General features: G+C 39.5%; 1 protein-coding gene across 2 annotated transcripts in view; it reads right to left on the bottom strand.

The window, feature by feature from the left end:
* Nucleotides 1–13,518, bottom strand: part of LOC148819401 (uncharacterized) — a 46,044-nt gene that overhangs the window by 13,168 nt on the left and 19,358 nt on the right. The window contains exons 2-7 of one of the 2 annotated variants that reach the window (XM_088934727.1): nt 7,421–7,494; nt 6,674–6,737; nt 2,710–2,795; nt 1,886–1,925; nt 803–883; nt 551–658 (exon numbers count right to left, since the gene is read on the bottom strand). In XM_088934727.1, the coding sequence (XP_088790853.1) occupies nt 551–658; nt 803–883; nt 1,886–1,925; nt 2,710–2,795; nt 6,674–6,737; nt 7,421–7,428 (387 nt within the window). In that variant the 5' untranslated portion in view covers nt 7,429–7,494. The remainder of the gene's footprint in view (nt 1–550; nt 659–802; nt 884–1,885; nt 1,926–2,709; nt 2,796–6,673; nt 6,738–7,420; nt 7,495–13,518) is intronic. The other variant, XM_088934728.1, reaches the window with a different exon arrangement.

Genomic DNA, 13,518 nt, shown 5'->3' with positions numbered 1-13,518 from the left:
GTCTGAAAAGTGCAGCAAAACCTTGAGACAGTGTTGCAGCCGTGCTCTCCATCTGAAGGTCTATACAGAAACCAGCTGTGAACAGGACTATTTCGCTGGTTTATAGAGGGTTAAGTTGGATCATAACTGACAGGTACAGCATGTTCATAACCCTGTTCTGTTTATTCTGCCACTGGCTTTCCATTTCAGAGCCCAGAGTCTGTGCTGCTCCCTAATGCAGGGCAAATTATCTCAGTGTATAAGCTATCTCATCCTAAATTCCATCCTAGGTAATCCTATCATCTGTGCAAAGATGCTAACCCCAGTCAATTCAATTACCAACATCCCTTTCTTTGTCAGTCCAGCATATTGTCCTGGTACAACTGCAGATCTGCCACCATCTGCAAGCTGAGTGTCTTCGTTAGTACTGAACATCGACAGACATGACTATCTCCACTACAAAGTGCACTTTTGTTAATAACATCTGAATCAACTTCAAGGTTGCTAAAAACCAGCTATCACACTTAAAGTGAAGGGACGAGCTTGCCAAGCTTTGAGCAGGTGTGCCTACCTCATACTTTCCAACATTTTCATTCTTTAACTTCTCGACTTCCAGAAGGATGGACCACACCTGACCCCGAAGGTGTAAAGGAATTCCTTTATAGACTCTCCGCAACATCTGGGATGTAGAAAGAAGATTGTGGATAAGGAGAGGAATAAAAGCAAACATCTCAACGCTGGAGGTCTGGACTTCACTGGTACAACTCGACTTGCATAACCAGGAAGGAATGAAAGCCACACAGTGGCTCTTCACTGTTCTCACCTTTTCGCTGTTTCGGTACTTGTCCCATTTCTTCAGCATTTTTAGCCATTTGTCCACTCTCTCAATCTCTTGTTGTTTTTGCTAACATTAGAGAAAAAAGGAACGAGAAGATAAAAATATGCATAAAAGTCTACAGCACGTGGTACACATCAAATGTAGTTTGAAAATATAAATATGGTAACAATAAAAAGAAATGTATCTCTCTGTTAACATTTCACTGTATCTTTAAAAGAGTTATTAAACATTAGAAGGAGGTTACTAAAAGTCCCATACCTCGATTTACACTCTTTATACAAAAAAACATAGTGGTATAGCATAAAGTTACTTTAGGGGACGTTTAGATGGAGATTTAATATCCTCTGTGTCAGCTGAAGTTTTGCTTTTAGCTTCAGCTGTAAAACAGCTGCTTACAGATTGTGAAGGCAGTTTGATTCTTTGGTTACAAATCTAACCTGAAGATCACAGAGAGGTATTTTTGAAGAGTTAAGTTACTTAAGGCTACTAAATTGCTCTGAAGGCTTTTTGAGAGCAGCTGTGTAACAAAGACAAGACAACAGCTTGTCCACACTCTGAATTCTGAGTCTGTGAACAACATTATGCTGTAATATACAATATAGTATTCGAAGATCTTTGTTGTTTCTACTGTACATATGTTTCCTTCGTGACTCGGTCTTATTTTTTACACCAGATTCTAACTAGCGCATGTTGCTCAGCTGCTGAACTCTAGAACACTGAGCGAAAGCCTGGCACCTTCTCAGACGGCCCTTCTATGAGAGCCCAGCCAGCTCTATGAATAACTGTGGCTGCCATATAGTCTTAAGTATGTTCCGGTATTTCAAGATTAGCTTGATTATGTGTGGTTTAATGTAGCATAAAGTTGCTGTCACAGAAGGTGTACAATTTGGGAAAATTACAACCATATGCAGAATTACCCTGCTGCACTTCTGGTAAGTGGTCAGTGATTAATGTTGTCCTTTTTGGACAATGCCCCTGAGCTGTAATGGTTTTCTCTGTGCTATGGACTGTTTGGCTCCAGCTGTCTGGGTGATACTCAAAGGCCAGAATCCCCAAGCATCCCATTACCTTCTCCTCAAGTGCACTCGGTGTTGGAAGCTCCTCCTCACTAAAATAAAAATAAAACAGGGAAACTGTTAGCTCTGTGTTAGGAAAAAAAAAGTCAGGAGCGGCAGTGCTCCCAGAAGAACCTGGAAAATCCAGGAAATGTAGAAGATAGCAATGTTTTTCTAAAAGTGGACAAGGAATTTTGCAGGTGTGGTGGCGGGGGCCAGATTATGGGTGTTGTTAACCACTCTTTCCATTACACATATTTTGTACTGAGTGAAGAGACGCTCGAACTTTTGACACATTTTCATATGTAACTTTCTCTGTCAAACACCATCTAAGATAGTATAAAATTGCCACAGAAAAGACCTAAGTTTATACATGGATCGAGTGAAGGTAGGAATCTCTCTAACAGTACTAGGCAGTGAGTTCCAGATCAAGCTGCAACACACAGTGTAGCTCCATTCTAAGCAGGAGAAGCAGACAGGCCACAGTGAAATGAAATGAGTTTACATTTACAAGCATAATTGGTGTGTACAGTCCAAACGGGTAATCATGACTGGTGTTGTAGTGGGCTCAGCAGGATAGGGTCTTGAATGTGAATGCAAACATGGTGACTGGACAGTGTAATGAGGCCAGGTGAGGAGTTATGTGTTCACTGTCTGCTGCATCGATCTCAGGAGCACCCAGCCAGGTAGGCAAGACATAATGGAATCATAATCATTCATAAAGAGCGCCAATGAAGCCCTGTGTTACTCAACCTCCAAAATATGATGGCCAACGCTGAGGTAAAATGGAAAAAGATCAAGGCTAAATAAGAGCACTAATAACTTATGGCCACTCACTGCAGGAAACCGAAGCGATCGGTGACTTTGTAGATGTTGAAATCGGCATCCTCCCACGGGTCAATCTCTATACCCTCATGCCTGCCCTGCAATCAGAGAGAGCAACAAAGGGTTGGGGAAACAGGATTGAGTAAAACACGTGAAGGAAAAAAAAGGGCACATCAGCTAGCAGGCATTGGAAATGCAACACCCACGGCACTCCCAAAGAACACAGTCACTGACTTCTGACTTTTATCTCACAGATAACTCTTGTTTTACCTCAACACATTAAAGAATGTGGGGGAAAAAAAGATTAAAAGAATATTCTTTGGAAAATCTCAGCCATTTGTTTGAACTATCCTGATTTTTTGGCTGTATTTCTGTGGCCATTTGAAGCAAATGAAGCCATCAGCTTTAGTCATGGCGGGGTGCTGTCCTTTCCTCCCCTTTTACATAACAGCCAGAGGACAAAAACAACAAACATGACCCAGGACAGATCTGATCACATTGAGTCTCACTGTCTGTCACACAGTGGCCCTGAAACTTCTGAACCTTCAGGCAAATGTGCCTCTGTGAATCAGTAGTTGAGCCAACTATGTTTTATTTGCTTGGAATAATTATTCAGGGTGTTGCCTGGTAAAGGAGAAGGCCTCTGGATTTAACCAGTTTAATTTATGAATGTATTCAAGTGTCCAGGTTTTGTCAAAAGAAAAATCAATTTTACCAAAGAAGAACATCGAGTGCAAAAGGCCTTCCCGATAGATTTGATCAGTTCTGTGTTACGATGGAGGTGTACTATGCAACACCCACCCACTAAGGAATTGCCTATTGAGTTTCTCATGTCTCAGCTCACAGTAAAAACCCCACATCCACACACAGGGGGAAATACACAGAACGTATAGGCAGACTCTTCCAACCCGTCTAACTCTGAGCCATCTTTTAACATGTCGTATGCTCTGGCTGATTAAACCCCCCCAAACAAGCCAAACGAGTGAGATGGGCCAAAGTTTTCTCCCTTCGTTACCTTGTAACCTAATATTATTAAAATAATTGAATTGCTCGAAAATATAATAATGATTTCTGTATTAGTTTATTTATAATTATTTGAAAGAAGAACTACATAAATTGCATTGCATTCTGTGTGATTCTATTTGTTTCTTTACTGTTTTTTTTGTTTGACCATTGTTTACTGGAAATGGTAGAGAACTTTCCCTGAACAAACAGGACATGCTGGTTGCACCATAATGGTTGGTCAACAGGCAGACAGGCAGCAACATTGTGACATTAATCTGTCTCCTCAGCGTCCATGTTGACAATAACATTTGAGGTATCTTTGATCAAAATATTTAACGAACCCCAGAAAGCATTAGACTAACAGAAAGAAAAACACTAAAACCTATAATATGGAAATAAAATGTCTAATAGGAAAAAAAAGCATATGCAACTAATAAGTTCTTGAACATATCAGTAAAAATGATTTCTTAAAACACCTCCCCTGCGGACCTAAATTAAAGACAATGATCAGATCACAAAAGACACTGAAACTGAATTGATTTAAATAGATTCTGCCATAATGTCACTAAATCAGAGAAAATGTTCTTAGAAATCATACAGCACATACAGTACATTTGTCAGTGACTGAGAGGATTAATAGTAGTAGTGAGCAGCAGATCCTATTCTAAGATCAATCTAAAAAATAAGAAACGCTACATGCAAAAAGTAAAGGCAATGTCATGAGGCTGTAAATCTACTGTTGTGACTTAATATGTCCACTAAATGTATCTGATATGAATTCAAGCTTTAAAAAGCCATTGGATTGTGATGAAAAGCCTTTAGCTAAGCTGGGGAAAAGGAGCTAAAAGTACAAAGTTCCGGGAAGTTGCTGGGTAAACTTTAACAGTGAGAAACAAGACCAAATTTAACAACATGTACATGAGGATGGGACCCAGTTCGAAATATATCCAACTGCTTTTTAACACTTGACTCTCCAGTAACAACTCCTGCACCCGATCAGGAGAGGACAAGATGCTGGACATCTCTTCTGACCTGCCCAAGCTCTACTGCCACTGACAAATCCTAGTCCTGCCTCTGTAGCATGCTGCCAGTGCTGCACTTGAGCATGACAGGAGATCGTAGCAGGATCTCAGCACTAAGCGTGGACTCTGAGCATCTTTACAGATTACCCTGAAATCTACATGGACTCCTCTCATAGTCAGGTCACATGTCAGTGTGCATCTTTTTCTGTTAACATTTCCAAACCTGCTCCAATATACATAGCTTCTCAACTGTCTTACCATGAATCATGTTAAAAATGATTAGTATACCATATATGCTGTTTATATTTTATTTGGAAATTAGTATAACTGCCATGATTTTAAATGGATTTTTGTAGGCAGAAGTTAATGATACAGTATATATCATTGGGTGTTAAAAAGCCCTTAAATGTATCCATACCAGAAACCTAAAACACCAGGTCATTTCTTGACTCCATGCATTTCTGGTTTTTTTTCAGGCCATTCCTCACCTTTTATTGTGTGTGTAGTGGAAAAGATATAAAGTGATTAGTGAATCACAACTCGATAACCAGTGACTGGCAAAACAGCTTTCAACCCATGCTGTGAGTTAAGAGCAAAGTGATGTTGTTAGAGTAGGGTATAGAGAAGATGCTTTCCTATTCATAATCCTTATAAGGATTCGTGGATAAGGAACAAAGGCAATTATTTTCTTTGAGTTCCATTTTCTATTTGATTTTTCAAATTACCTTGAAAAGTCTTTGACACCTTGAAAGTCTTTTATTCATAAAGCAGCCACTAAGATTGAATGGAACATTGTTACTTGCTCAGACCAGCCTGGTTTGGTGGGTCTTGAGTGTGCAGTCTCATCATTAAAGGGTCATTGTACTACACACTTACAGATAGCGCTTCTAAGCATTTTTCTTAAAAACAAGTAAATGTAGAATGTTTTCCATTACTACATGCACAATGGAGTACTGTAGAATTTACAGAGTCGAGATATCTCACTGGTTTACAGGCTCCTGGTTTATCACAACAGTGAGAGAGCTTCTTGCTCTCCTATGGGTCAGAAAATACAGGTGAAACACTTTTCTGACCCTTAGGAGTGTTAATAGAAGTGGGGACCAATTCCACTAAATGTGGCTGTACTGTCTCAAAAGAATGACGTAGGAGGAGTCAGTTCTCAAAAACAACAGCCCCACATCAGCAAATCAATGGACTCAAAATACCTAGTGCTTTTCACTCAGTTTTAAGGGAAAAAATGACACAAAAGAAATAAAAAGCTTTCAGATAAGTTTTAGTTCTCTTGCATGTCTAGTATGAAAGAGACAATACGGTGTTTTTAGTGGGGAAAATTTTCCTTTTCTTTTTTAAAAAATCACTCTTTGCATTAAAAAAGAATAACTCCACACTTTTACTAAATGAAAAACGTCCTTCTGAGAGTTTAATTTCTCGACCTTGTGATTATGCAATTACAGTTCTCAATCTTCTAACAATTTCTTGTTTTCACCCTCTCAAACATAACTGAAGAAAGCATAGGGGTACAACTGGAAATTCAGCTAAATGGAAGCAGGGAATTCTTCTCCCAAAATGTCTTTCGCAATTCTGTCTAAAAACAAGGAAGACACAAAAGGGCTTTCTAGACCACAATTTTGAATGAGCCCAGGTCTATAGGCGGTCTTAGCAGCCTTCCACTAAGGAGTGATCTAGTACAAATGATGAGCAACAGAGTGAAGAAGAGTTTCCAAGATTTTCAAATCAGGTGCAAAGAACAGTCATTCACAAAAATTACTTTCCTGTCTCTATGTTTCATGTCATAGTGTTAGATGCCATTTAGTACTTGCATATGTATAGCAAACCTATTGTTAAACAGTCAAGCACTAGACAGATACACTTCCCACGTCACCATTGTCATGCTTAGATGCTGACTGGCATGATGCCCACTAAATGCCATGTAACATATCTTATTTTACATTAGATTCTTCCTGCAGGCCTTGATGGTGCTTTAAAAGGGGATAAAAAATTGACCTGCGCCTCCTGTATAAACAAAACAGAAACATACACCAAACATGTGAAAATACAGAACACTTCAGCATTCTTAATGTAGTACATTTTACATAATTACTAAATGTTTTGCCAGAATATTTAAAGCACTGTGCACACATACCAAAGTTCAAACTACCATATAAACCATGCAGTGTACATAGTTAAAAATGTTAAATATATAATGTTATATATTTAAAGTACACTAATAAAAATACAAAACTATCAAACAATTAACATTCTGTTAGAGTTAAAAAAATCATAACTGCAGTGTCCTTTTTTCGAAGTGAGGTACAATGGCAACACAAGCAGTGAACACTGAAATCTAGGGGTAGCAAAACACTCTTTATGTTTAAAGAGGTTATGAAAGCAATATTGACTTTCCCTTTAATATAAGGGTTCTGTTACCTCAATATCTTCTTGTTTTTACCAGTCATTTTGTAATGCAATGACATTAAAATTACTACTTGCACTCCACTGATGACAGACGTAATCTAACTCAAGAAAATCAATAGAACTATCATATTCTTGTGTCTTTCTGCTGAATTATTTCAACCATGACAAGTAAAACCCTGATGGGGAACAGAATCCTATTTTCAAAACCAATTTAGACGAAAAAGCTTAACATGTTTCTCAGCTGAAAGTAAAAAAAAGTAAATTAATTTAATCAGCAGTACCTTGTCATATTTTGAGATGATTTCAGCCCGTTCCTCTGCTATTAATGTCTCAATATCTTTCTTCATGTCAAAATCTGCAAAACAAATGAGATAGAAATTTGATGAGTTAAAAAAACCCTCAGTTCCATAACAATAGTTATAATAAAAGTAGCACCAGTGCAATGGATAGTTTAATGTATTGAATGACATTTCAATCATTATAGACATACATGACAATTTAAACCATCTTTTTTTTCTTAATGCTGCCTATAAAATAATGCACTTTTCTTTGAAAAACACATTACAATATAATGTTGACAACTGTATAATTTATTTGGCATGTAATGGCCTTTAATCTATGACAGACACTACAACGTTTGTTTGAAGCATCTCTAACTTTCCAGCTTTTTCTTATTTTTTACATTTTTGAGTAACATTGCATTTTGCCATTTGAATGCTCCACCTCATTCCATTCAATGTGAAGTCAACTGGAATAGCTGTTCATTAACAGAACAGACCTGAGGTACTGTACAGAGAAAGGTTTTCACCCTTTGTAAATTCCCCATCAGTTTAATTGGACTGTGAAGATGCACTTGGCAAGGTGACCTGGAACACCACAGTCATGGAGAACTGGACTGTAGCCCCAGGGGAAGTGAGTAGCACAGCAACAGTCGATTCAACGTGGAGAGAGTGCCACCTCTAACAAAATGCTTATGCAAAAGTGGATGCACCTAGTTCGGAATCACAGAAAACAAGAAGTGTTCTCCACACGTCCGAAACCAAAAGAGGAAAGCAAAAACACACATTATCCTGGTACCTTTTTTGGGCAGGACTCCCAGAAACATTGGAAATTCATTTTCAGATTACAGTCAATTCAGTGTTTTTTTTTTGTTTCCCCTGGCTTAATGTGCGATTCAAAAAGCACTGGGGATCTTCAGAGGAAGCAAACACATTTTAAGGGGTGCATTTCAAGGGGACATTGAAATAGGTAATGCAACTTTCACTATTATACGAAATTACCACTGAGCATCACTAGTGTGGGTTTGCTTTAGTTTCAGAATAAGCAGTAACTTTGCACTTAGTTCAGGTTTTAAAATCCAGCCCCACTTCCTGTCATTTACGGTCAGTGACAGAAATTACCAGCAAAAACCCCAAATGCAGAACACAGGGAGAGACAATATATGTTTTTTATAGAAAAACAAATCCTTTGTGCAAAACAGCTTTTAATAAGCATACTGTACACTTTTGTTGGTAAATGTCATTTTGCTACATTAATTGAAACTTGATGAGAATTAAGAGTTTCTTGGAATAACAGCCCTGATTTTTGTTTTCAACAAGCTGACAGACAAAATGATGTGCAGGGCATCATAAATGCAAGCTGAGTGGCTTTTGACAATTTTAGAGCTCGGAATCATTAGTATCTGTGCACCAAAACATGATGAAGCTCTGACATATCCATACCTCAATGGGGATGCTACTGTTTAATGCCTAATGTGATATAAAACTTCATGATATGGTGCACAGGTGTCCTTTATAAGGGTCTGCGGAAGTGGATTTGCAGAAGGGACTGGATTGCTGTGTTTGCTGTGAAGCTGTGAGGTGCTGCAAGTCTGTCAGCTCTGCAGCAGTCCTCAATGGACTTTCAATGAAGCAGTGGAACAGACTAGCTCTAAAACTAAGTTTAAATGTGACAGAGATAAACCTTTGCAGCCTTTAAGATCTATATCAGAAATGTAAGAGGATATTGCTTTTTTATTTTGCATCTGTCCACAACCCCTAACATACTGTATCTTAACATGTATTTTTTTCAGACATGTTCTATTTTAAACAATAGTCAAACCTTTGATGCAGCTCTTGATCAAAAAAACTGTTTTGATATCTGTTAAAAGTAATAATGTGTTCAATAGAAAATGATAATTAAATGAACAAATAAAGGTATATTAGCATATTCAGCTGCTTGACAGCTTGAATGGTGTGAATTTTTTTTCTACAGCTTCAAATTAAATCAAACAAAATGGAACTACCAAGTGAAACCATTTATGTATATTGAATGAACATTATAGCAGAGGAAACTTGCTCTAATCTTTCTATTTCAGTAACCTGCATTAGCCTATTATAAGCTTGGTGGTTAAGTTTATCTGTGTAGCTAGCGAGAGCTGTATTTGAAAAGACCACTGACTGAAGAAACAGATATGGTTTAATCATCTGTGTTTTGTAAATGGGTTGGTTACATGTTATTTCTGTTTTTCACGCGATAAATACTTACCTCTTTATCCTAAGCATAAATCTAGTTTGACTGTCTTTGACTGTTGTTACCTGTTCATGAAAGGAACGTAGTCAAATTGCATTAGGAAGCGAACAGAAGCTGACACGAGCTTGGCCTGAGACACTTCACCTTGGCCTCAGGGGACTGGTGGGTTGTGGGTGTTAGTGCAGAGCAGCGAGCTGCACAAATAAAATTGCCCTTCCAGACTCAACACAAAGGTTTAGTTTAGAGTCCACTGATGCACTAATATCCAAAGGGACAAAAGCCTGCACACACTCAAAACAGGAGGCAAGCCTGTTGCCTCCTCAAAACGTGGCAGCTAACTAATTCTTCAAAAAGCAAGGAGTCGGACTTTGACTCCTTTATGCAGGCCACGTTTGTCAATTCGTTCCAAGTGCGGTGTTCTGACTCTCATGGTGTTGGCCCCATGTGGCAGAGTGTACGACTCTTCTTGCAGCTGCTGGAGGCATGCCTTCCCCGGACCCCCGGTGCGACTGAAGTGCCCCCAGCTGTCTGTTCGCCAGCTGCTGGGAGCTACGTGAGAAAGACAGCAGCCAAAAGACCCCACCCGAGCCGCACTGAGGAGGATACAACACCGTTAAAGTGAAAGCACTGGCCCTTGCGTCTTCACAGTTTAAGATGGGTCAGGATGTGAAAAATGTAAAAAAATAGATTCTGGTGAGTAGGCAGTTGTACTATGAAGTGGTGGAGATGCTATGCAATGCTGTGTTTTTCAGACCCCTGCTGCACTTCACTTCACAACCCGGACTCATGGAACCACAATGCTGAGAGGAAAAAAAGAAACTTCAACAGCGGCACCTTCTCCAAGGCCAAAACAAAAGAAGCCGTGGAACAGGACTGCCGTGCAGGTGCACCCCGACATGTATAGCTGTTCCACTCCTTTGGTCCATCGGCCCAGTAAACCCCAGCAGGACATGACATCACAGGTTCACTCTCTTTCCTACAAGGCTCTCAGCCTAATTTCTTGCTAGATCAAAGATCAAAGGATGCCTCGCACTTCTGTGGAAAAGAAACACCTCAATTCTGATTTCTTCATTTCAGTGGTTTAATTGCCCACATCTGGCTCTGTAGCTTTTTTCTAAAAAGTTACCAGAAGAGTTTAATGGCATCTGCTTCTGCATTCATTCCCTTTCTCAGCTTTGTGTAATGTCCCCTCAACAGCCCTAAAACAACGCATGGTTTACTTAATGTTGTACCATACAAAACTGATTTGAAGTGCCAGTGGGGAAATGTACTTTCTGTTGAGCAAATATTTCAAAACGCCAACACCTGTGAGGTCACACTGATTGCCAGTGCCATGTGTTTTGCATTGAAGGTGTCTCCCATGTGAACAGAAACATTATCTTACTTTTAATAGACATCTCTGAGAAACAGGCCCCCTTGCCAAGCTGAGCTTCAGCTGTGTCCTCACTGTCACTGGTCAGCAGACATCTGTTTCGCATCTGCAGAAATGCACTAATTTTGACAGAGAAGCTTGTGATCTCTGCCTGATAAGAGTCAAAATAAGCTTGTATTTCTCTTCCCACGCCAAAAAATGATATATGGTTATTTAATAGATTCTGCCCTCATACACTTCCAAGTACTAAAGAAAAAAACAACCATAAACCAACCTAGTTCAAAAAGATTGTTGCTTAAAATAAATGACTTGTATGGGTGTCATGTGACTGCCAGGTTTTATACTGTTAAGTCCATTACGTGCGGTGGTATCTAGTTGTTTCAGCTGCTCGCCTTTGGACTGAAAGTCCAGATACACCTGTCACAGACTGTCAAGTGGCAAACCTGCATGTGTTGAGTGGTTAAAATCCTGCTTAATCAGTTAACTGTGCAGCATCTACAAGGCTTGATGACCAGTGTCTTAAATACACACCACAGATTTGCTCCAAACTCTAGAGACCCTGCCACCCTGTCACTGGGGGTGACTGCCAGGGCCAGAGCAGAAGATGCCCATTCCTGACCCCCTTTCTCGCTTTTTGCTGGCTTCCCACATGGTCTGGCGAACCTGACCCCCTCTCCGGCTTCTGCTCTGCTGTCAGCCTCAGCCAGAGTACTGGCACTCGTTGCCTCGGTCACATCTCACTCCCTGGCCTGGCAGCCACATCGGCTGACCTCCAGCTTCCTCCCTTCCTGGCATCATCTAGCGTGTGCCACTCCCCCCTTGTTGGATCGGCAGAGATTATACAGCCCCAGTCATTCTTCTGCCTTCGCCTCTCTCAACACCCCAATTCCTGTCGCATGTCTGACCTTTTCTTCTCTGTTGCTCGCTTCTGCCTTCCTGTGGGTCCCAGGTTCACCTGGGCCCTTGACATCAAAGGCAGCACACTCTTTGCTCCTTGACATTAAATCTTATCAGTGGCTCCAGCAACACCAGTCACTATACCAAATTGTACCAAATATTCAGCAATATATATGCTGACTTCCCCTTCATACTCTTCATCTTTCCTTACAGTGCTCTCAATGTCTTGTTCGGTTTATTTCATTCAACAGTTTCTGAAACTAAGCTGTTGCTCCTAATCTCAATTCTGCGCATCTTAACAGGGTCGAGAGGAAATCTTTCTGGTTTTCCCTTTCTAGCAGGCATATGTTCCTGTTTTTTGGCCTTCAGAGAAGAAAGTACACCCATAATTCACATGTTAATCAGTAAACACTAATCGACTGCATTGCTGAACATTTCTAAAAAAACTTTTACATACACATTTCTATATTTAGCTGCTGCAACCTGTATTCTTATTATTTCCTCCAACTTAGTATTGTTAGTTTCTCATTCTTATTGGCTTCTTGCATGCACAAGCCCTTTTTGCTTCCAGTTTTCAGAAGATCTGCAATTATTTTACTGATGTTGCCCTCCTATTGAGCTTTTATTAAGGAAACGTGTTTTCCTGCTCTTTGGCATCCTAAAGCTTTCTCACTTCTTCATTTCTGCTCTGGACAACCTTTAATCCTCAAGTACATTCTTTTGGGGGCCAGTCCACATTCATGTGCTGTCAGGATGAAAACCTACTATATAGAAATTAAAGCATACTTTAATCAGACTTAAAGGGTCATCTAAAATTTAGCAATTCTTTTACACTGGCTTTTTGGGGTACCACTTGGTCTTTTTGGGGTTCCAATGGCCATCTTCCAACAGCCAGGCTGTCGTGCCCTCAGCCAAGTGCATTTAACCAATATCAAAACCAGTTTCATGTTTTGTTTCATTTTCACTGGGGTTGTCCAAACTTGTGAAACAAAAAGTGCAACAAGTGCGCCTGTCACTCATTTAAGACTCTTTTACTCTAGAACAAATTCAGAAGACCAACAGTGGGGGATTATTAAAAGGATTACTTTCAAGTGCTTTCACTCAAGTTTGTAAAAGTACCGTGTCTACATTTCTTTGGAAGTGTGTGTATGAGATTTTGTTTCTATATTACAGCGAGGTGTATGATGAAAATATTAATTTTAAAATCAATAACAACGCCACAGTAAATTCCCAGAATGTTAACATTACTTATAAAAAAATCTGACAAAAACATACACACCTTACAAAAACCCTAAATGAGAAGCAGTAGTCCTGAAGTATGGAAATTTCCATATGGCCACACATTAAAACAGAAAAGAAAAAACATTCTTAAGTTTGCTTGTTTTCTGCAGCAGGGAGGAGAAACTGAGAGACCACAACAACTCATTCTTCTGAGTTGAAAATGCAGACATCCTTTCTTTATAATAGGTCTTTGCCACAATGATGCAGTCAAAACTATTCCCAGCAGACTATCCAAAGTGGGATTTCAATGAGAGCACTTTGACTCATTAGAATGAGATCACAATATAAAACAAGTTAAAATCAACTGAAGGCTATTCA

The sequence above is a fragment of the Atractosteus spatula genome, chromosome 16, assembly GCF_055471065.1.
Source record: "Atractosteus spatula isolate fAtrSpa1 chromosome 16, fAtrSpa1.hap1, whole genome shotgun sequence".
In the NCBI taxonomy this organism is placed as follows: Eukaryota; Metazoa; Chordata; class Actinopteri; order Semionotiformes; family Lepisosteidae; genus Atractosteus; species Atractosteus spatula.
Note: the sequence above shows the minus strand (reverse complement) of the source record. Positions and strands in the feature narration are given on the sequence as shown.